At 48.7% G+C, this 22749-nt stretch overlaps 1 protein-coding gene across 7 annotated transcripts in view; it reads left to right on the forward strand.

The window, feature by feature from the left end:
- Positions 1-22749, forward strand: part of evi5a (ecotropic viral integration site 5a) — a 62581-nt gene that overhangs the window by 24775 nt on the left and 15057 nt on the right. For 4 of the 7 annotated variants that reach the window (XM_036553794.1, XM_036553793.1, XM_036553788.1 and 1 more), the window contains exons 3-18: positions 3426-3615; positions 7191-7415; positions 8856-8930; positions 9431-9556; positions 9741-9884; positions 10202-10291; positions 11103-11200; positions 11433-11493; positions 11999-12052; positions 13409-13441; positions 13958-14110; positions 16069-16203; positions 16506-16646; positions 17197-17355; positions 18178-18324; positions 19507-19602. In XM_036553794.1, the coding sequence (XP_036409687.1) occupies positions 3426-3615; positions 7191-7415; positions 8856-8930; positions 9431-9556; positions 9741-9884; positions 10202-10291; positions 11103-11200; positions 11433-11493; positions 11999-12052; positions 13409-13441; positions 13958-14110; positions 16069-16203; positions 16506-16646; positions 17197-17355; positions 18178-18324; positions 19507-19602 (1927 nt within the window). The remainder of the gene's footprint in view (positions 1-3425; positions 3616-7190; positions 7416-8855; positions 8931-9430; positions 9557-9740; positions 9885-10201; positions 10292-11102; positions 11201-11432; positions 11494-11998; positions 12053-13408; positions 13442-13957; positions 14111-16068; positions 16204-16505; positions 16647-17196; positions 17356-18177; positions 18325-19506; positions 19603-22749) is intronic. The other 3 variants (XM_036553795.1, XM_036553792.1, XM_036553791.1) reach the window with 2 other exon arrangements.

The following is a 22749-nucleotide window of genomic DNA, read 5'->3' on the forward strand; positions in this document are numbered from 1 at the left end:
GATGTGGCCGCGAAAACCTTCGTCAGCAGTAGCAAAAGAAATTGCAGCTCTGTGTCCTTAGAGACTCTGCATCATTTTTTCTTTTTTTTTCCAGTTATGTCCAAACGTGTGAAAAAAGCTGTTTAAGCATTCTTGAGGTTGTCTCAGTGCTCATACATCTCTTCCATACGAAACAGAGACTTGATTACATTTCATCACATTTCATAAAAAAATCATTTAGCAGATGCTATTATCCAGAGCGGCTTACATGGGTTGCAATATTTACATGTAGGTGGATATTTACTGAGGCAATTGTGGGTTAAGTACCTTGCCCAGGGGTACAGCAGCAGTGCCCCAGGATGGAATTGAACCAGCAACCTTTCAGTTGCAAGTTCTGCTCCTTAACCACCACGCTACACTGCCATCCCATTTCATTAATCATGCTTTCGTTGTTGCCACCTTCGGTAGCTGAACTTCATTTTACTACTGGTACATTATTAGCAGAGGTGCGATCATGGAGGTGCAGAATCGGGCTTTTGTGGGTGTGGAGACATGCCGTTTATGTCCAGCATATGCTTCCTGGAGCCCTGGCGCGGGGAGGGGGAGGGAGAGGCCGCATTAAATCAGTGAAACACGGATTATTATGGAGATAGCAGCTGAGAGCAGATGAAGCTTGGAATGCATCCAGGTGCCGTGGCTATTTAACCTCAGTCCATTCATTCCTAACGAGCTGCAGGCCTGGTGTCCCTGTGTTTACACTGTATTAATCCCTAGTGCATCAGCTGGGCATGACTTGATTAAGCTGCTCGGAGGTATTGCGTTATTGTGTTATTGTCTTTTTAATGCATCATATATATATTCTCTTAAATCCTTCACAGTACAGATTTACACAGAGCTTTGCCACTGTTGTTTTCGTGTTGATTAGACGATGGTGTTTTGCCTTGATCTTAAATTGAACTGTATGTTCCTGATGATGTTCTGTACAATACCTACTTTATAAAGTTGTCTCAGAGTAGTCCCTTGGCTAGCTGGAACGGCCAACACCATGCATGTCCATCGTAAGAAGAAGAATTACATCTTGAATTTCCTGTTGTTGTTTATTTCAAGGGAAGCCGTATGTATCCTAGCTGATTCACCAGTCCTCTCCATTGATAGTGTTTTACATCTCTTCCTCAAGCGCAGCGCATGATACGATCAAAATACACAGTACTTTGTTTTTCTTTATCATTTCGTGGCCTTCGGGTGTAACTCGTGGTTCTAGTGAAGTGATCTTAACATTATGGCATGTTGATGTAGCTGTGGCTTCCTACACACCAAGTCATAAGTCCTGTTGAGAGTTCCACCCGAGCCCGGATCATTCCGGAACTCTGAGCAGAGCTGGCTCTAGCCGTTACTGCTATCAGAACAGCTCTGTCTGGAAATCCCCGTTCGCGGCGAACCCGTGTCATAACCAAAACTGCGGTGAAGCGCGAGTCATGACTGACTTTGCTGAGTTTACACCGGGGCGATGTCACCTCACAGGGGAGCGAGACCGGCGAATCTGGAACAGCCTGACGCTTTCGCACAACTGGAGATCAGGGCGGTAGATCTGCTTGCTCGCACCTCCAAGAACTTGTCACACTTTCCTTCCTCTCACAACACGAGTGCAGTGGCGCGCTGCTGGTATCTTCACATCGCTTGCACGTTTACACTCACATTGCAGATGGTCACGGGGCACACACTTAATTCACTGGTGCTCTCAAGGGTACTTATACATTACATTACATTACGTTATTGGCATTTAGCGGAAGCTCTTATCCAGAGCAACTTACATCAATTACAGGTTTTTACTATCTCCATTTATACATACTGGATATTTATATTTATATTTAGGCAATTGTGGGTTAAGTACCTTGCCCAAGGGTACAGCAGCAGTGCCCCAGCGGGGAATCGAAACTTTACCTGGTTTTCAGGTTGAAATACTTCTGGACGCATTGATGTCTATTATTTGTGTTCTCAAAAGTTTCAGCCATGATCAACAGTTTTTCATACATTTTCAAAATTGGAATAACGCATCTGAAGCTACTTGTTTCTGAAACTGGTGATATGTGACCGTGGACTAAAAGACTGTGCTAACACACTCGCATAACACTAGCACGGTCACATTGCTGACACTCACACAGCAATAACGCACTCCCGCTGCGATGTCACTCTGCTGAAACACTCTCGTTTCAGACACTGAAACGCTAGCGTGCTCTCGCTGCTAGCGCTGTCTCCACAGTGCTCACTTTGCTGACCCGTGTTTGCCCAGGGCCAGTCCAGCTCTTCTGTGTTAGCTTCTGTAACCCATGGTGACAAGAGGTCATGCAGAGTCCCTGTGTAAATGTTTGCACTCTTGGCGGTCGGCACAGTCGACGGAATGGGTTGTCTTTCTCCTCTTAACGTTGAGCACATCGTCCATATGAAGGTAAAGATGTAATAATGTGCAGACGGCTGTGCATGAAGCAGAAGGGCCGGTGTCCTGCCAGACCCAGTGAGTGTCACCGCCTGTGACGATCTGCAGAAAGCAGCAGTGTGTGGACTCACCCGGGCTGATTAAGCGGAGAAATATACCCAGTGCCAACTGCAGTCAGCTTAAAGAGCCGTGGTACATACACCAGCCTCACCATTTACGGTGTCCTCCACCCCCTCCTGAAGCTGAACTGATCTCCAAATCAGGACCCCTCTCAACATCTGGGAGACGTCGGCCCCGCCGCTGATAATCTCATCACGCAGTCACATAGCTGTAGACAAAGCCGTCAAAACAGCGATGTCTCTTAATAACGCTTCTGCATCACAGCCCGGATTTGGCATGTCATGCACTGGTGGCCTGGCACACGCTCGTTTCAGTCAGACGGCTCATGGTGTTCTGTGTCACAGCGCGGTTATTGTGTTGTTTGTGATGAGTCAAACAGGTGAGTCAAAAGCCCTTGGCTTGATTTTGCAATCAGGGTTTTGACTAAATGAAGGACAAACAGCCATCAAATGCAGGTGGTGTTCCTTTCTGTGACAGATCAGTATGACCAGACTGTGGGAATATTTGCTAGTCTCCACACCCCCTTCCTTTATCCACATAGAATATTAAACCCGTATTGCTCCTGTCCATGAAGTGTCCGGGAAAGCTACGTGTGTGTTTCTCTTAAATTGCAGGCATGTGGCAAAATTGGTTTGTGTCTGCAGACTGATATTTTCCGTGTGTCTGTGTGTGTTGCATCACAGTTATGCGGGCGAATTGGGTTGGGTTCTGAAAGCTGAGAGCTGAGTTTGTGTGTTTGGTAAATCGCAGGAATGTATCATAATTGGGTTGTGAAGGCAGGCGTGTAGCGCGTTTGTGACGCTGTGGTGTGGCAGTGTAGGACCGCAGCGTGTCTGCCGTGTTCCCGCGCATCCCCGTCCTCTCTGACGCAGCGCTCCTCCGTCCCCCACAGGCTCCTGGAGACGGACAGCAAGTCCCTGAAGTCGGTGAACGGCTCGCGGCGCAACAGTGGCTCCTCCCTGGTGTCCAGCTCCTCGGCCTCCTCCAACCTGTCGCACCTGGAGGAGGACTCCTGGATCCTGTGGGGCCGCATCGTCAATGAGTGGGAGGACGTGCGCAAGAAGAAGGAGAAACAGCTCAAGGTAACGCTGTCCTGGGCTCCGTCGCGCTGGACTCTCACATTCTGCTCACCACAGAGCCTCAGGGCGACGGTGTAGCATAGTGGTTAAGGAGCAGGACTCGTAACCGAAAGGTTTCGGGTTCGATTCCTCACTGGGGCACTGCTGCTGTACCCTTGGGCAAAGTACTTAACCAAGAATTAATAAATATAAATATCCGGTATGGATAAGATTGTAAAAACCTGTAATTGATGTAATCGCTCTGGATAAGCGATTACAATAATGTAATCGCATTTACATTATTACAATAATGTAATGTAATAAATTAACAGTGTTTCAGTGTGACCGTTTTAGGGTTGTCACTAATCTGGAATTGTGGAAATGGCCGTCTGAGTGCCTCTGCTTCTGTGACTGTTACAGGTGGCTTCTGAATGTCTTAACAGAAAAAGCAAGCAACCACAAAGTGGTTGGAAGTCACTGCTGACTGAGCCTGAATATATGAGAGCAGTCTCAAAACTAGAATCGACTTCCTGTAAAAATAAGAACCTCGGTCAAGTGCTGAAGCTCTCAAAGGGAGTTCACTTATTGAGATTTGTGGCCTGTCCTCTCCAACTACTGTGACATGCCCCCCCCCCCCCGTCTCCTCTGTCTCCCAGGCCCAACATGGGGTGAGGCAGACACATGCAGACACTGACCTTGGACTTGTACTGGGCATATTTACTGTGTTTTGTATAGCAGTGCTCAATCAGTAAGGGCTGCCTCATTCTTATATGGTTTGTAGTTTACTATTGTCTGCAATTGTTCTCACCACAATGGTGTCAGATGTAATATACTGCATAGATTGTGTGTTTTGCACGGTGCAACAGGAGCATATAAATAATGTCTGGGTGGGGGGAGTTGAGACTGTGTGTGCAGCTGTGAGCGTCTGTCCAGTTATAAGGGTGTGATGAAAAACAAGAATGCAAAGGGTGTGGGGTCTTGTTCCCCAGTAACTGGGAGGCTGCTATCAAGGGCCCTTCTGTGAGGTCACAGCAGTCCGCTCAGTGAGCTCACAGATCAGCCACACCTCAGACCTGCGATCCGATTGGTTGACACCTCTCGCATGACCCCTCTCTGGCATTACTCGATGATGCCACAGGAGGTGGCTCCTGCAGCCTCTGTTCAGTGGCCTGATCAAAGTTTCACATGAGTCTCTGGAGGTGCATTCTGGGCCACATGCTGGAGGAGTGACTGCTATCCCATCTCCCCCCAACACATTCCACCCCACCCTCTCCCTCCTCAGAGAATTCTGGAAATCCAAGGGGCATGGAGAAAACATATTACCTGTCACACTGTAGAAATAAATTTTCCCGAAGTCTGGAGAAGGCCCCGTAAATGGGACCATATATGTATGCTTCACAAAAGTCTCAACCGAGGAGAACAATCTCCTATTTCAAGGTATTCACTGACTTCTCTGGTCACATTTCTTTGTAGTCTGGTGCTGCGGAAACATTCTTGGGTATGAATGATGGAGCATGCCAGCAGCTTTGTGCGCTCATGCATTCGTGTGTGTGTGTGTGTGTGTGCGTGTGTGTGTGTGTGTGTGTGTGTGTGTGTGCGCGCACGCGTGTGCGTGTGTGTGTACTGCACTGCAGGGTGAAAGCCGATGAGTGTGGGTGTGTGTGTGTGTGGGGCGCTGTGTGTGTGTGTGTATGGGGCTGTGTGTGTGTGTGTGTGTGTGTGTGGGTGTGTGTGTGTGTGTGCGTGCGTGCGTGCGTGTGTGTGTGTGTGTGTGTGTGTGTGTGTGTGTGTGTGTGTGTGTGTGTGCGCACGCGTGTGCGTGTGTGTGTACTGCACTGCAGGGTGAAAGCCGATGAGTGTGGGTGTGTGTGTGTGTGGGGCGCTGTGTGTGTGTGTGTATGGGGCTGTGTGGGTGGGTGTGTGTGTGTGTGTGTGTGTGTGTGTGGAGCTGTGTGTGGGGCTGTGTGTGTGTGTGGATGGGTGTGTGTGCGTGCGTGTGTGTGTGTGTGTGTGTGTGTGTGTGTGTGTGTGTGGGGCTCTGTGTGTGTGTGTGTGTGTGTGTGTGTGGGGCTCTGTGTGTGTGTGTGTGTGTGTGTGTGTGTGTGTGTGTGTGTGTGTGTGTGGGGCTCTGTGTGTGTGTGTGGGGGGGGGGGGGGGGCTCTGTGTGTGTGTGTGTGTGTGTGTGTGTGTGTGGGGCTCTGTGTGTGTGTGTGGATGGGTGTATGTGTGTGTGTGTGTGTGTGTGTGTGTGTGTGGGGCTCTGTGTGTGTGTGTGGGTGGGTGTGTGTGTGTGTGTGTGTGTGTGTGGGTGTGTGTGTGTGGGTGGGTGTGTGTGTGTGGGTGGGTGTGTGTGTGTGTGGGTGGGTGTGGGTGGGTGTGCACACTCAGGGAAACACCGTAAAGCATGACTGTTTTGACAGTTTTGGCTACAGCTGTGTGATTGTGGGATCAGATTACCACCGACGGGGCCGACTTCTCCCAGCTGTTGAGGGAGGGGTCTTCATTAAGAGATCTGTTCAGGTTTAGGTGGGGGGTGGAGGACACAGTAAAACAGCCAGTATAAAATGTCCAGCACACAAACACACCAAATCCTCCAAGCCTTACCAGGCAGTGCGCCTTCTCAGATACAATAAAGATGCACCGTGTCTGACTAATCCTGTTACCAGCATACCGATATCGGCAGCTCATATCCTTCCATTGGGCCAGTACTGAAGGAAATGGCAATGTGGGGTACCAGCAGTGCTCGTGTGGTAGGAAAACGCTGCAGCAGGTTAAATATAGCTCCCTGGAACTGTGTGATGCAGGTACGCTCCGCGCCGCGGAAAACCCTGCGCTTCCAGGCACAATCAAAAGAACCCGATGGGGGTTTTTCTGTTGTCTTCAAGTGTCTGAAATTGAAATAAGGCCAGATTTTCATGTGGGGAGAGCAACGGGAGGCGTTTTTTTTTTTTTTCTTTTCCCTCAAATCAAAGCTCCGGATTTCTCCCATGGTTATTTGTGCTCCTGCTGTGCTTGTTAGAGACCCTGTTGGAGCGCTCTCAGCTTGAGGCCCGCGCCGTGCCATCCTGTCAGCGGCCATTGAGAGTTTAGCACAGATAAACAGAACGGGGGACCATCAGGAGGGATTAGCCTGGAGGGCTCGGCGCCCAGCTTTGTTTTAATTAATGATGTTGACGTTAGGCTAACGCAGGAGACAGGCCTAATATGGTAAGTAGAAGGCATGAGTCTTAGGGCGAGTGGTGGAGCCATGATTGATGATTATATGGGGAGGGGGATATAAAGTATAAGAGCTAGTCAAAAAGGAGCTGTCATCTCTCTATGTTCACTACATTACTGTCATTTAGCAGATGCTCTTATCCAGAGTGATTTATATAGGTTACAGTTTTTGCATTAATCCGTTTATACAGCTGGGTATTTACCGAGGCAATTGTGGGTTAAGTACCTTGCCCAAGGGTACTGCAGCAGTGCCCCAGCAGGGAATCGAAACTTTACCTGGTTTTCCAGCAACCTTTTGGGTACGAGCCCTGCGCCTTGCCACTGTGCTACTCTGCTAGGCAGGTATTCAGGCTGACGCTCTTCGGGGTTTCTCCTCTGTGCAGGAGCTGGTCAGGAAAGGGATCCCGCACCACTTCCGGGCGATAGTATGGCAGCTCCTCTGCAACGCCCAGAACATGCCCATCAAGGACCAGTACTCGGACCTGCTGAAGATGACGTCGCCCTGCGAGAAGCTGATCCGCAGGGACATCGCCCGCACCTACCCCGAGCACGACTTCTTCAAGGAGAAGGACAGCCTGGGCCAGGAGGTGCTCTTCAACGTCATGAAGGTGAGGAGCGGGCGGGGCCTGTCCGCGTCTGCTCTGATCTGATTGGTCGCACAGGCCTGGAACGCCTGATCCAGGAGAGGAGGCTCAGCTGTGCGGGCTGAGTTCTGCTAAACCGCATTTGCAGAAACCATCCATTTGTGTCACCATTTCATTAAATATTAATTCAAATTAATATGAATTGTATTAGCAGTACCGTATTTGTTGGAGCCGATCAAGCAGATTTTTTTTTCCTTTTTCATATGCAGGTATATTAAATTTTTGTTTGAGTTTGTTTTGTTCAGTACTGTTGAGTCCCAGATATGGTTTGATGAATTATCTTGTAAACCAATATTAGCTCTGAATGTTGCGATGAAACGTTATTGCCTCTCGGTTCCAGAGTAATCCAGCTTTCAGTGAAGTGGCTGTTGACGTTCAGTTGACAGCTCGACTCACTCTACGTTATTGGCTTGTTGGGCAGAGCGTTTGCTTTACCGACAGCTTCCTCCTTCGAATTTACTGATAGGGAAGCAAAGTCGAATTACTTCCTCATTGCGCCCTTTAACCCCGCCCTCATTTACATTCACGCAAAAGCCTGTCGCTAGCGGCAACACCCTCGCGAAGGCGTGTGCTTGCGCCGCGTGTGCAGTGTTGATAATTGAATGTTGATGCACAGAGCGTTGACTTCATTCATTCATGTGCGTCACGCTCATGGACGGCCCAGACGAATGCCGAGGAGAAGGAATGCAGTCAGAGATGCTGTCAGTGCGGCTTATGCTCTTTGTGGGGAAAAATTGGCGCGCAGACACAGATGATGAGGGATTTGTTAAGCTGTCTGCGCCCGGCGGTCGGTTGAGGCGAGGCCATTCGGGTGACGCTCCGTCGTCTGAATAATGCATCAGAGAATGGCTCTGAGGCTTGCAGCTTTTTCATTCCCTGCTTTAGTGCAGAGGGAGAGTGTCGTACCCGGTCCTAATGAGCTCAGAAAAGCCACTGTCGAGGGAGTTTCCTGGTCTCACTTCAGTGCCCCGTGTCTTGAATCGACCGTTCTGGGGCCTGGAGTGGACTTTGGGGAAATCAATGAAGTAAACAAATTTTGAATATGAATTGAGCGTGGCAGCTTGGCGTCGTAGCAGCCGCAGACGAGTTAAACGTTCAAGTTAAACTTCTCTAAGCTGCCAGCTTCCTGCACTCTTGTCTGGCAAAGAGCTTACTGTCTGCAGAAAGATAAGTCTTAGCAGCTAAATGCAGAAATAGGAAGTGCTGGGGGTGGGGGAACGGGGGATGCATTATATTTGTGTTGGGCTAGAGGGAGTTCAGCCAGACTAAAAAAGATGCTATGCAGCAGCTATGCTAAGCCTACAGCTACTGAAGCCCTTGGCTGCATAGTGCATAATGGGACTCTGGCTCTCCTGCTACGTCACCCTGACCACGCTGACCCCCTGTCACTTCCTGTCTTTTCAGGCATACTCGCTGGTGGACCGGGAGGTGGGTTACTGTCAGGGGAGTGCATTTATCGTCGGACTCCTACTCATGCAGGTAATGTATGGTCTGTTCCTCACCTGGATGGTTTGGCTTGCGGGACGTCTGCTGCTGGTTTCTTGACTTTAGTCTTCTCTTTCGCCCTGTTATTGCCAGTTGAGATTACGGTGAATGAAACATAATTTCATTATATTACATTATTCTCATTTAGCAGACACTCCTATCCAGAGCAACTTGCATACGTTATAATTTTTACCCATTTATTTATTGTTGCCCATTTATACAACTGGATATTTACTGAGGCAATTCTGGGTTAAGTACCTTGCTGCCTACATTAAAGCTATTTTTCTTGAATAAGTTGAACAGATTTTACACCTGGAGATGCCATAACTCTTAGCTGTTTTTTTTTTTTTTTAACTTCCTACTGTTGTACGTCAAAAGCGCAACAGTGCCATTGGGGTCCTGTTCAGTCCTGAACTTGGCTCTGATTGGTCCGGTTTGGTGTCATGTGCCTCACGGTCCCGCCCACATGTGGTGGTTTGTGTGTGTTCCCCTAGATGCCCGAGGAGGAGGCCTTCTGTGTCTTTGTGAAGCTGATGCAGGACTACCGTCTGAGGGAGCTCTTCAAGCCCAGCATGGCGGAGCTGGGACTTTGCATGTACCAGTTTGAGTGCATGATCCAGGTACGGCACCCATTCCTCTTGAACCCGATCACATCCCCGACAGAGAGAGAGAGAAATTCAGCTTATGGAAGATTTCCTAGATGAGTCTGAAGGATGGAACTCTGGAATGTGAGGTTCTGATCCGTCCCCCTCACTGATATCTCCACTGTCCCCCTCACCGCTGTCTGTTCTCCGCCTGCTTCAGGAGCAGCTACCTGAGCTCCACGTGCACTTCCAGGCCCAGAGCTTCCACACCTCCATGTACGCCTCCTCCTGGTTCCTCACCATCTTCCTCACCTCCTTCCCTCTCACTGTCGCCACCAGGATCTTTGACATCTTCATGTGTGAGGTGAGTCTCCACAAAGCTGAGAGGTGCAAAGGGTATTGAAAGGAGCAGCGGCGTCTGCCCAGTGCACTGTTAATAGCTGATTTAGAAAACCATCATGCCTCTAGAGGCGTCGGATATTAGGGTTGATTGAAGTGTTAATTGTTTTGCGTTGTTCGTTATTTTGAATGATTATAATAACAAATTTTTGTGTGAAACAGTGTGTGCAAGAGTGAACGTAGTTTAACGGTGCCCTCTAGTGGTAGAACGTATGTACTGTGTTGTAAGTGATTCTGTGTCTCAGCACTAGGGCGATTTGTAATGCACCTCTTGGCTGGCAGGGTCTGGAGATTGTGTTCCGCGTGGGACTGGCCATTCTCCAGATGAACCAGGCGGAGCTCATTCAGCTGGATATGGAGGGGATGTTACAGGTGAAAAAGCAGGATGTTTCCACAGCCATCCGAAACTGACTGCAGACATCCGGTGTGGCTCCACAGAGCTGTACAGCTGATATTGCTGAGGTGTCGCTGGCCCTGTCACTGGTCCCCAGAGCTAGAGCCAAACTCTACTTCCTGGTTGATCTGCCATGAAGTTTGCTGTGACACACACACACACACACACACACACACACACACACACACACACACACACACACACCAAACGGTGAACTCTGATTGGTGTTCCTGTATGCCGCTAGCAGGAAAATGAATATAATAATAAAACAAAGTGAAACATTTAGAAAAATGGCACGTCTACTGTTAGAGGCTGACAGCGTATTAGAAATGAAATCTAGCTAACTTCAGTTAATTATGTGCTGCAGCAGCATTTTGAAATAAGAGACCAAGGCACCTGTAGCAAATAGGTTTCGTATAACGATAATTACATTACATTGTTGTCATTTAGCAGACGCTCTTATCCAGAGCGACTTATACAAGTTGCAATTTTACCCATTTAAACAGCTGGATATTTACTGAGGCAGTTCTGGGTTAAGTGCCTAAGTGCCTAATCTTGATAGCCAAGTGTGAATAAAGCAACAGTAGATGCCTTTGTCCAGTAAAACCAAGACTGGTGTGCTTAGGTCCCCTGTTGCTTAGGTGAGCACCGTGCCACTGTGCATCTGAGCTGTGTGATTTTCTGGAAGGCAGCCAGATGTTTATTCGTGAATGCCAGCTGCAGTCCAGAATAACAGAAAGGTGTTGCGGGTCCATCAGAACCGCGCTGACCGTGTTGTCCTTTTTCCAGCACTTTCAGAAGGTCGTCCCCCACCAGCTGGACTCTGGGCCAGACAAGGTGATCCACGCGGCCTATCAGGTCAAGTACAACGCAAAGAAGATGAAGAAGTAAGTGAGCTCTCATGTCCATCATTATACAGCCTACTGTTTGAAATCAGTTATTAGGAAGTATCGCTAAGTCATAGTGCTATGAACAAAATAACGACAGTGGTAGTTGGATGTAGTTGGATTATCTTAATACAGTCTGCTGTCATGGATTACAAATAGAATGGTAAATTGGTTATGCTTGTAAATAGGGTGGTTCATTGAGTGGAGTTTTTGTTCTGTGAAATGTTTTCAGGCTAGAAAAGGAATACACTACAATCAAAACAAAGGAGATGGAGGAGCAGGTGGAAATCAAGGTGAGCTCACTGATAGAAGGTGGGAAGAGTGATCAGCAGGCGAAGAGGGGTATCTGAGCACTTTCCGAAACACATTGTTGTAATATAGTTCCAGAAGTGCCAGTTATCTTGGTACTGCAGTATAATCTGGGCTGAGGTTTCAGGTCCTTGAAGAGTCTGCTGTCTGTGGACATTTTTTTTGTCACATGCATGTCCACTCTCATCCTGGAGACCCATTCAACACCCATCCTCCTCAACACTGAGCCTCATTTGCTCAAAAGAAAACTAATGTTGATCTATGAGACATTCCAACCCAGGGAAAGTCTTTAGCGTGTACACGTCACATGATGCCCGTTATAAATGTCTTTGCATAGTATTCACAGCCAAACACTTTCCCAGGGGTTAATTTCCCTGTCAGTTCATTCCCATACTTTTCCTATGAATATGCATTGACATTAACAACGCTTTGTGGCCTTTAGATAAGAGTTGCTAGCGAGTGACTCTGTGCGATCCTGTTCCCCCGCAGAGGCTGCGGACCGAGAACAGGCTGCTGAAGCAGAGGATCGACACTCTGGAGAAAGTGAGTACCGAGAGGGGGGGCGTGGGGCACAGCGGTGTTCATGGTCAGTCCCAGGACAGGGGCACGCACCAGGAGAGCGGAGATCCATCTCCATTAACCCATCCTGTGTGTGTGTGTGTGTGTGTGTGTGTGTGTGTGTGTGTGTGTGTGTGTGTGTGTGTGTGTGTGTGAGACACATCGGTCTCTTCTACTAACTGGGCTGCGCATTACACCAATCGATTAACCGCTGAATCACTCCGGCATGCCTGTGGGGCAAAGAGGCCTTCAGAGAGAGGGGGGGAACTGAATTTGCTTTCTCTGAGCGTTCCGTTACTCACCAAGCTTGCAAAGATGAAGTACTAAGAAGCAGGAGGGTTTTGTTGTGGTTGTTTATGTGGCATTCCTGTATCACAGCTGGAAGGGTAGACTGTATCAGTAGGCAGAGACTTTGTGTGTTTGTGATGTACTTTAAAATGGGACAGGAGAGGTAGTCTTTTCCTGTTTGGAACACAGGCTTGTTAGCTCCACCTAGTGGCTGAGTGTGGGCTGACGTCTCTAATGGGCGAGGTCGGTCTCTGAAGCCCCAGAGGGGGGCACAGGAGGGACGGCTCATTGGGACACTCAGCGGAGGTGCGGGGCAGGGCCACATGCCACATGCTGGGGGGGTCAGCGGTTTGCTGTCTGCAATGGCTGCAGTCCTGTGTACTGATGTCCTGACTGGTGAAGCCAGCGGGTACAGTAAGGACGAGCGCTAATTCGCATACCTCAGGGCAGTCCTGCCTGGGGTGATGCACAGCTTAACCCAAGTGGCCAATCGCACGGTGGCGGGGGTCTGCAGTGACCAATAGCGTTGCATTGCCGTTGCTGTGTTTAGAAGGCCCGCTGAGCAGAAACGATTCCTCTCCCTCGTCCCTCAGATGAACGTATCTGTGGATAGCGAAGCATCAGCACAGCATCCCAGCAGGCTTTCCACACCTCCGCCTCACTTTGAAGCCGTTGCCTTTTCCCGCTCTTTTGCTACCCTCCCCAGCACTGCTTCACTGTACATGTCTCTGTGTATGCGCGGTTACTGTTCGCTTTGCTGAAACTGGACTGCTTCTGTGTCACCACCACTCTCGGCTGTGTTCCTTTTCTCCCTTGTTGATTGATTTAACACCCGTTGTACTTAAACTGAATATTAATTATTATATAGATATTGCTGTCATTGTTGTTAAAACGCATTGACCGATACTGCAATCCGGAATCCAGGGGAAGGAAATAGAACACAGTTTTCTGTCAAAATCAGTATTGTCACCTTTTGGTTTTTTAAATTTATTCCTTGTTTTTTTTTCTCTTTCTCTTGTGCTTCTGTATGGATTTTTTTCCTCTTTTTTATAGGAAAGTGCTTCCTTGGCAGATAGATTGATCCAGGTATACCTTCACGCTCTCCTTATTCTCTGGTCCCATAGAGATTCTGCACTGCTGTGACCCCTCTTTCACCTCTCTACACCTGTCTGTCTCCCCTTAACTTACCCCTCTTAAACACCTGTGTCCCCTTAACTTACCCCTCTTAAACACCTATCTAACTCCCCTTAACTTGCATGTATTACCTAGAGTTACCTCACTATTAACTGAAATGGGACAGAATTGTTCTGGAATGATATGACATGACATTAAACAAGCGTGTGAAGTAAGGCCTTATCCTCTTCACCGTAATAAAAAAAAAAATAACCCTCAAAATAGCAGGACCGGAGGCCCGGCTCTGGGACTGGCTAACCCTGACGTGCATGAACAGTGGAACAAACCGCATGCTCCCCCATAACTCGGACCCACTGTAAACCAGAGTGTAAAGGTCATTCCGACGGGCCCGTGAAAGAACCCCCCCCCCCCCCTTGCCCATCCGCCCGTCCGTCTGTCCGTCCTCACCGCCGGTAATTATGTCCCAAGGGACAAGTGACACGAGCTCAGGAGGCGGAGGAGAACTACCTGATAAAGCGGGAGCTGGCCACGGTCAGGCAGCAGAGCGAGGAGGCCAGCGCCCGGCTGGAGCAGGCCCACAGCACCATCCGGGAGCTGCAGCAGCGGCAGCAGCCGCAGGCGGTAAGGAGCTGGCGGGGGCCCTCCACCAGGGGGCGCTGCAGCGGAGTCACCCCGCAGGCCCCAGCGGGGAGGGGTGGGTCACACTAACCGTCGCAGATCCTGGCTCAGGTTTGCAGGGGGCAGTGTGGTGTCTCGTGGTAGGTTTGCCTGTTGTGACTCGAGTTGCTGTGCAGCTAAATTCAGCGTGGGCTGTGTCACCCCACAGGGATTTGAACCCACAGCCCTCTGGTCAAAGGTCAGGTCCCCTGTCCACTGAACCACGCAGAGTGAATCCTGGCCTCATGTGGACATGTGAATGTTCAGAGCGGATATGGGTTTTTGAGGAAGGGACTGGTTGTCAGGCACCATATTGAGCGAACAGACTAAGATTGGTAGCTACAGAGATGCTCCATACTGCAGGTAATGGCGAGTTAAGAGTTTTCTGAGGATTGTGGAAAGTGTCATTGTAGCGCTTGCTATAAAATGGCCTCTAAGTGTTCTCTTTAATCATGTGAGGCGATATTGCACTTGCTTTGTGTTTTACAGGCCCTGATTGAAAAACGCATCTTTCTGTTATAAATGATGTTATTTCCTCACTGCTTGGTGTATTCATCAGCTTCATCTTATTTCCATTAGTTTTGCAGTTTGTGCTTTTTCTTTTTGTCTCGATTCTGCAAGGAAAACAGCCTCTTGGAATAAAATCAATACAGAATATCAATCTAGTATTAAAAAAATGTCATTAGGGAGAACGAGAGAATTACAGCACCAGCCTGACCAGACTGCCACTGTCGGTTTCCAGAGTGGCAGACAGGCACGTATTTCTCTGTACTCAGCCTGCTACATTCTGCCAGGTGTGGAGCTGTTCTCATGTTTTGAGGCCTACTCTCTCGACTCTCTCTCTCGACGCTCTGAATAATTAACTGCTCGTCCGGTTGACTCCTGTGGGTGCGGGATCGAATCGGAACCCCTTTTTAAGCCGCCGGGGCATTCCAAGGCTCGAGCGCATTTGCCGAACATCTGAAATTGGCTTTTAACTATTAATGAGCTGTTTCAGTTGGCCGACATCAAAGGATAACATGTCGCCCGGCTTGTATAATGCAGCGCTTTACATAATGTCATTTTATAGTCTCTGCAATGGAGCTTCATTAAACATTCATGTAGGCGCAGGTTTAGCGATGGCTTTGTTGAAGGTGTTCGAGATTAGTTGACTCACAGCAGGCGGTGATAATGCTTTGTAGGTTAGAAGTATTAAGGGTCCAAGCATCCAGCCAAACAGTTTCAATGGGGAACATTGTTCAGCATTGAGGTAGGTGGAAAAAAAGGTTAATATAAAGCACTTTTCTGTGTATTAGCTCTTTTAAATGTGTGAAAAATTCCCGGAACAGTGTTGAAACCCGCAGACATTTGTAAGGTGTTGAATGGGGTGAGGTTAGGATAGAGACATTGAGCTGTGCTGTAGGGGTCAGTAACCCTGATGTACCATAGAGGTTTCTGGTTGTTGTAATTGGATCCTCAATGACATAATCAGATCCATTGTCATTCTGAGTTAATGTAGGTGGCCAAGTGCTTTCTGGGAAATGTGGAGTACCAGTAGATATTCACTAGCATTCATTTAGCAGGATAATTGATCCATCCCAGGACCAGGGTTAGAGATATAGCTTTCACAAGAAATGCCCAAATGGAAGGATTTCAGTTCAGCTATTTTATAAGCTGTGCTCAGTGTGCTACACATTTTTAATGTTCATGTTTATGAGCACTTCCTTCAGATCTGTGGAGTGTGGTGTACTGATTTATTTTCCGTTTTTTTATTAAACACTTTTTTAGGCTAACTATTTTTATTTTTGAGCTCTGTTGTTCATTTTGCTTCAGTATTTTTCGGTGTTACAGATGGCCCTGGCAGGTAGCGTAGCAGCGAGGAAGCGTCTGATGCACAGGGTAGCTCCCACAGTGCGGTGAGTGTGATTCTGCCTTTTCCGCAGACCAAGGGGAACCCACGCTACACGGAGGACTTCATCCTGCAGCTGGAGAGGGAGCTGGTGCAGGCGCGGCTGAAGGAGGCCGAGTCACAGTGCGCCCTCAAGGAGATGCAGGACAAGGTCCTGGAGATGGAGAAGGTGCGGCCCTCACCCCTTCCTGTCTCTACCTTCCTATCCTTTTTCACCCTCACTCTCCTCTCCCTCTCAGTACCTCCCTGACTCTCTCCGCCCTCGTTCTGCTGATGCCTCCCTCTCTCGGTTGACTCCTCCCTCTATCTACTGACTCCACTCTCTTTCCACCGACGCCTCCCTCTCTTTTCCCTGTGTTCACTGACTCCTCCCTCTCTCCACTGACTCCTCCCTCTCGAACCCCCCTCCCTCTGCTGGTTCTCGTGAGGCCTGTTGCTAAGGCTACAGCTGGCTGTGCGTGTGTGTTTCAGAGGAACACGGCCCTGCCAGAGGAGACCAACGTGGTTCGCCTGCAGGAGGAGCTGATTGCAGTGAAGATTCGAGAGGCGGAGGCTCTCACTGGACTCAAGGAGCTGCACCAAAAAGTGCGAGACCTGGAGGAGCACTGGCAGGTGAGCTCCTTTCTGCGTGTGTGCGTGTGTGCGTGTGCGCGCGTGCGTGTTTATGTGTGTATTCATGTGTGTGTTTCTGAATGCTGGCTCCCTAATCCCTTGTTGGAGTGTAGGCTTCATTGTGGCTCAGCTGTCTCATGATCGGGGCTCCATTACACTGTAGTCCTGACCCATCTGGGGACTGACACACTGAACTCACATCTCTCACTGGTGTATTTCTGTGGATTCTGCAGTTAAAAGATCACTGCTTATTTAATGCTACTTCCAGGTTTCAGTGCATCAGTAGAAAATAACTGCAACCTTGTATGGCTAAGTCTAACTCTGTGTTTGTATGTCTCTGTGTCTATACGTGTGCTTGTGTGTATTTGTTTTTACACGTGTGTGTGTGTTTGCGTGTTTGCTTGTTTGTGTCTGTGCGTGTCTGTGTGTGTGTGCATGTGTCTGTGCGTGTCTGTGCGTGTGTGCATGTGTGTTTGCGTGCGTGTGTGTGTTTGCGTGCGTGTGTGTGTGTCTGTGCGTGTGTGTGTTTGCGTGCGTCTGACCCTTGCAGAGCCACCTGGCTCGGACGGCGGGCCGCTGGAAGGACAGCCCCAGGAAGAACGCTGTGAACGAGCTGCAGGATGAGCTGATGAGCGCCAGGCTGCGGGAGGCCGAGGCCCAGGTGGTGCTCAAAGAGACCCGGCAAAGGCTGCTGGAGCTGGAGACTCAGGTCAGACACCGGCCCGCTGTCCGCAACACGCCTCACACATACTGCCACCCAAAGACTGACCTCAGGTCAGTGCAGGCCATCACACTGATCTGGGCCTACACTATTGCCAAATGCATGTGGTTTCCAAGAGTTAATACCTCTGCTGCCACCTGCTGGTGACCCAGTGTTTGTTGGTCTGTGATCAAGGCAGCTGGAAGAAGCTATGAATGAAAAATGGATGAGTGATTGCCCTGGGGAGGAAGATCAGCTGGATTTCCTTTCAGAGTTGCTAACTAAGGGTGACAGAGCTATGCTTTCAGTCCTGTGCTACTGCAGAATGGGAACTAATTGAAGTTCATTTTGGCAGAACGAACAGCAGAGGGCAGTAGAGGTCTGCTGGAGGAAAAGCTTTTGCCTGAATCAGAACGCTCTGAGTGGAGCTCTGCTCAGTAGCAGGCCCCTAATGCTACAGCAGGCATGCAGGGGTCTGAGGGGGAGAAAACCGATTACTTCACACAAATTCACAGGAGGTCAGGATGATGCACTGACCGGTGGAGGCATTTTGGGTTTTCATGTAGGGACGACTCTGGTCACGTTCGGTCAGATTGCTGTGCGCAGATGCAGTATTTGTGCAACTCAGAGGCTTGGGTTTGAAAGATGCAGGGCTGAGCTGGATATGAATCTGTGGAGGTGTTGCAACACCGCTGTCTCTGACCGTGCGCAGATTACAGTCACGCCATAGTCAAGCGCTGAGCTCTGAGAGCCTGCTGTCCCCCTGCAGGACACAGGACACTGCGGGTCCTCTTCTCATCCCTGCTCTCCATTATTTGTTTGCCCCCCCAGAACCAGGTCCAAGGGAACCAGCTGCGAAGGGCGGAGCAGGAGGGGCGGAGCCTGCAGGAGCGTGTGCAGCTGCTGACCGCGCAGAACAAGGGCCTGCTGGTGCAGCTGCAGGAGACCAAGCGCAAGCTGGCCGAGATCGAGTGCAAGGTGTGGTGCGGGGCTGGGGGTGGGGGGGCAGGATCGCTCCCGGAAAACGCATACCGGGGTCGTCTCCCTTATTCACGTCCTCCACTTTCAGCCCTTCAGCTCCGTTTGCTCCGGCCAGCCCCAGTGCCTGCCGGGGGGGAGATCTGTGGTGAAATGAAATCGGTCCCCTTTTCACAGCCCGTGACCTGCAGGCTGCAGCTTGACCTCTCCCACTGCAGGGCGTTGGTGTATTCCCCTCCTTCAGGCCCCGCTAAAGAACCTTACCCTGTCCCAGCTTGACTGACTAATTCACCGTAATGCAGAAGTCGCACAGATGTCACGGCAAGGCCTGGGTGTGTCCTCATCCCTGCTCTCCCAGCCCCCCCACCCTGACCTCTCGACCCCACCTCTCCCATCCCAGTGTCCCCAACCCATCAGCATCTCTCCATCTCCCATCCCAGCTGTGGATAGGAAGTGCCACGCTTTTCACAAATCCTCGACACCAGTTAATTCCTTTCACACACAGTGATGGCAGTTACTTCAACTAAAACTCGACTGCAGCTGCTGATTGTTATCAGTTTACCCTAAAACCTACAGAAATATAATAAGGAACCAGTTTCTTCTGCTTTTCACCATCTGATAGATAATATCTCCATGCTAAAGGTCCTGGCCATGCTGTTTAACTGTCCGGCATTTCTTCTCTCTCTCTTCTGAAAAAAGGATTACGCAAGAATGTGACTTCCAGTTTAACGCACATATTTAAAAAGAACCTTTGGCGTCCTGTATTGAGCCAAACATGAAAAATATTGCTTTGGATAAATCAATAAATGCATTACATTTTTTCTCATGCAAAATAAGACACCAAAATGAAAATAACACTTTTTTTAACCACAAGGTTAAAAAAAAATGTGCACTTAGTACAGCAGCTTCCTCCCTGAAGTGATTTGGAAGTACATAAGCTTCCTGGGTTGCAGTTTCCTTTTTATGTAGTAAGGTGTACAGAGCAGGGGCTTGTTTTTTTTTTATGGTTAGTTTAATCTGTAGGATGTCTCTCACAGTGGGCATGGAGATTAAATGCAGTTTGCATGGCTCCTGGTTTGTGGGGTCAATGACCTGAGGTTCGACAGTCCTGCCCAGGGGCCTCCAGTCTGCAGGCTGGTGCAAGAGCTCAGAGGCTGACAGTCTGTGTCTCTCTGCCTGCAGAACAAAGAGGAGGTGATGGCGGTGCGTCTCCGTGAGGCCGACAACATCGCCGCCATGGCGGAACTCCAGCAGCACATCGCAGAACTGGAATTCCAGGTACTGTGGTTACAGCCCTACCCTCCCCACACACCTGTGGTCCCACAATCCTCCAGTTCCCACAATCCTCCAGTTCCCACAGTCCTCCAGTCCCACAATCCTCCAATCCCATACACCTCCAGTGTATTCTCCAGTCTCCACGCACATACAGTTCCCAGGCACATACAGTTCCCACACACACATGGTTCCTGCGCAACTTCAACACCATTATACTTCTTACCTCACAAACCTCTGCTCTCACGTGTATGGAATCACGTGATTGAAGATTTTTGTGCAACTGTCTTGTGCAACCCGGCATCTTTGCCGCCGCCTTCTAGATTTTGTAGATTCTGTCCAAGATAAAGGACGATGTTTGTAATCTGTTGCTATGACCAGGCACCATCTGTCTGTGACCATAGGAAGTGCAACTTTCTCCAAAGAGAGCAAGTTCCCTAATGTGAGAAGGTGCGTGGGGCAGAGCATGCTGGGAAGTGTGTGCAGTGAATTCTGGGAAGGGTATACAGTGGTGCCGGAGTGAATCATAAGCGGCGTTGCCCCTGGCCGCTGATCACGCAAGGCACTGGGTTTCAGTTACACTCACAAAGACATACTTTGCTCAGAATTTAATATTACTATACTCTCTAGAGCACCAATGTTTTTTTTTTTTTTCATTTTCAGTCAACCATGTTTTGGAATTACCAAACAAATACTGGACTTGTTTTCACCATGGCAACCGCTGCTCTCTTGCAGGAGTGCAGTGGTGAGATAAGTGCAATCCTCTGATTCACTCACATGCAGCCAACAGCTGTTTTTCACACCATGCATCTCGCAGGGCGCTGCACTGCAGCAGACACCCCTTTTAGGACAGGTGCTAGTTCACTGACATCATCTGAGCAACGGGTGGTCATGTGATTAACTGCAGAGTGTCTGTAAGTGCCGAGATGAGCAGCGCCTGCTAACACACCCACCGCTGTCCCTGCCAGAACACAAGCCTGTGACACAGCTCTGGGCTGGTCAGCTGATAACATGGCCAGTATCGAACCCAGGCCATGAAGATGAGCTTGCCTTCACCCACTCAGCTACACAGGAGCACCAAATACAGAGCTCTGGACGCTAGCAATCAACAGCATTGGGGTGTGTAGTGATATCTGCCTGTATGCAGATGCAACTCAGTGGGACATTGGTGTTGGTAGTGGGATATCAAAGCAGCAGCAGTAGCAGTAGGCCTTCTCAGCCAGGGTTAAAACCCCGCAAAATTGGGGGGTGGGGCAGGGCAGAATGGGTCCAGCCAAGATTATGGCCCTTTGAATAAGGTTCTTCAACTGCTGTGATGTTGGCAATCGGGAGATACTGCTAGCCTCTGTGATAATAGTTGTGATGACGAGCAATGCCGATGTCACAGCGTTGTCTTCTGGGAAGTCTGCTAATTCAGACGAACTCCTCCGGCTTTTAGAAAATGAATTTTGGCAGTGAAACATAACTGATTTTCCGATTAAACAGCTGTAACGTCAGCTGCTTTATATATCTTATTGATGCTGCCTTATATGGTGAGTGAAAAAAACACACGACAGGAAAGTGAAGCTGTAGATCTGTGTTCTACTTGTCAGTTTTTATAACTGAATACAGGAGGGGAGTGTTATCTCTGATATCTTCACCCTGCGTGCTTTCTTTTCTCAGAACTACTCGTTCCAGTATTTACAAGAGGATATCTGAACTGTGTGCCTTCTATAGAATGTACTTTGATTTGCAAAAATGCAGAATAAATATACAGTCACACCCAGGTTTAAACGGGCTGTCGTGTAAATTTGGAAGCTATTACTTGCTTTTTTTGCTCTCAGCATCTGCAGTTCCAGTTGTTTGGTATTATGATTAAACCAGTGGGTATAACCTTCTGAGACAGAAATATCCATTATCTCCAAAACAGATTTATGTAAATGTGGCGAGGAGTGTCAAGCTACAGATTACACAAAACTCCAGAGACCTCTGGTAGTGTACACGCAATATTTGAATGCAACAAACTGTTGCATGTTGGTATTAATATGCATTACAACATTTCCCTCAGGTGGGTGTAACAAGGTAAAATTGGAAACTGATTTAGGTTAGGGCTACAGTGAGCCGTCTACGCCCGGCAGCGGTGAGGTTTGTGTCATAGCACACGTATAGCTTTAAGCGTATACTGACAGCATGTGCCATAGACCTCTGTCTCAATACAATTCACTGGCAAGTGAACATACAGAAGTCACCCTGCTGGCTCACTTTCTGCTGCAACATATTATGTTGTACAAAATATAAAATAAGGAAACATTGCAGACGTAAGCAGATATGTCTTAAACTCGTTTTAGCTGCAACAAACTATACTAGCATGTAAAGATGCCGGAAAATAGTTTAAAACAGCCATTTAGCTTGCAGTAGATATGCATTATTTTGCAAACAGCAGTAGAAAGCAAAGAGCTGGTGAATGAGCGGCATGCAGGGGAGGAGATGACTTAGCTGCTCTGTGTGTGTGTGTGTCTGTGTCTGTGTGTCTGTGTGTGTGTGTCTGTGTCTGTGTCTGTGTCTGTGTCTGTGTCTGTGTCTGTGTCTGTGTCTGTGTCTGTGTCTGTGTGTCTGTGTGTGTGTGTCTGTGTGTGTGTGTCTGTGTCTGTGTCTGTGTGTGTCTGTGTCTGTGTCTGTGTCTATGTGTGTGTGTGTCTATGTGTGTGTGTGTCTATGTGTGTGTGTGTGTGTGCTGATGCAGGTGGAGACACACAGCACAGTTTTATGCTGTACAGAGATGTAGCTAATTACCTTACTCTGAATGTCTGATTTCCTCAAATGAGCAAAGTGAAACTCATTTCAGATCAGCCTCTTATTGTGGAGCTACACCTGACTGCCAAGCGTGTGTAAGATTTCCCTGGTGCCAACTTAGCTGTCTGACTGAAATTAGCTGGCATTGTACACAGCAGCAAAAGAAAACAAAACATGTTAGAAGATAATGATTCTAGTGATGTAGTGTCATCATTTAGTCTCTTCCAGTTTCCGTGTTTCTGTAGTTTTAAAGCCAGCTTCCGGACAGACTGATGTAAGTGGGGCTGAGAGGAGCTTGACCTCCGATGCCGCTGGCAGCTATCTGGAAGTAGTAACTGCATACTTATAGGCATTCAACAAAAACGCAGATGATCATTCTGA

The sequence above is a fragment of the Megalops cyprinoides genome, chromosome 20 (assembly GCF_013368585.1).
Source record: "Megalops cyprinoides isolate fMegCyp1 chromosome 20, fMegCyp1.pri, whole genome shotgun sequence".
In the NCBI taxonomy this organism is placed as follows: domain Eukaryota; kingdom Metazoa; phylum Chordata; class Actinopteri; order Elopiformes; family Megalopidae; genus Megalops; species Megalops cyprinoides.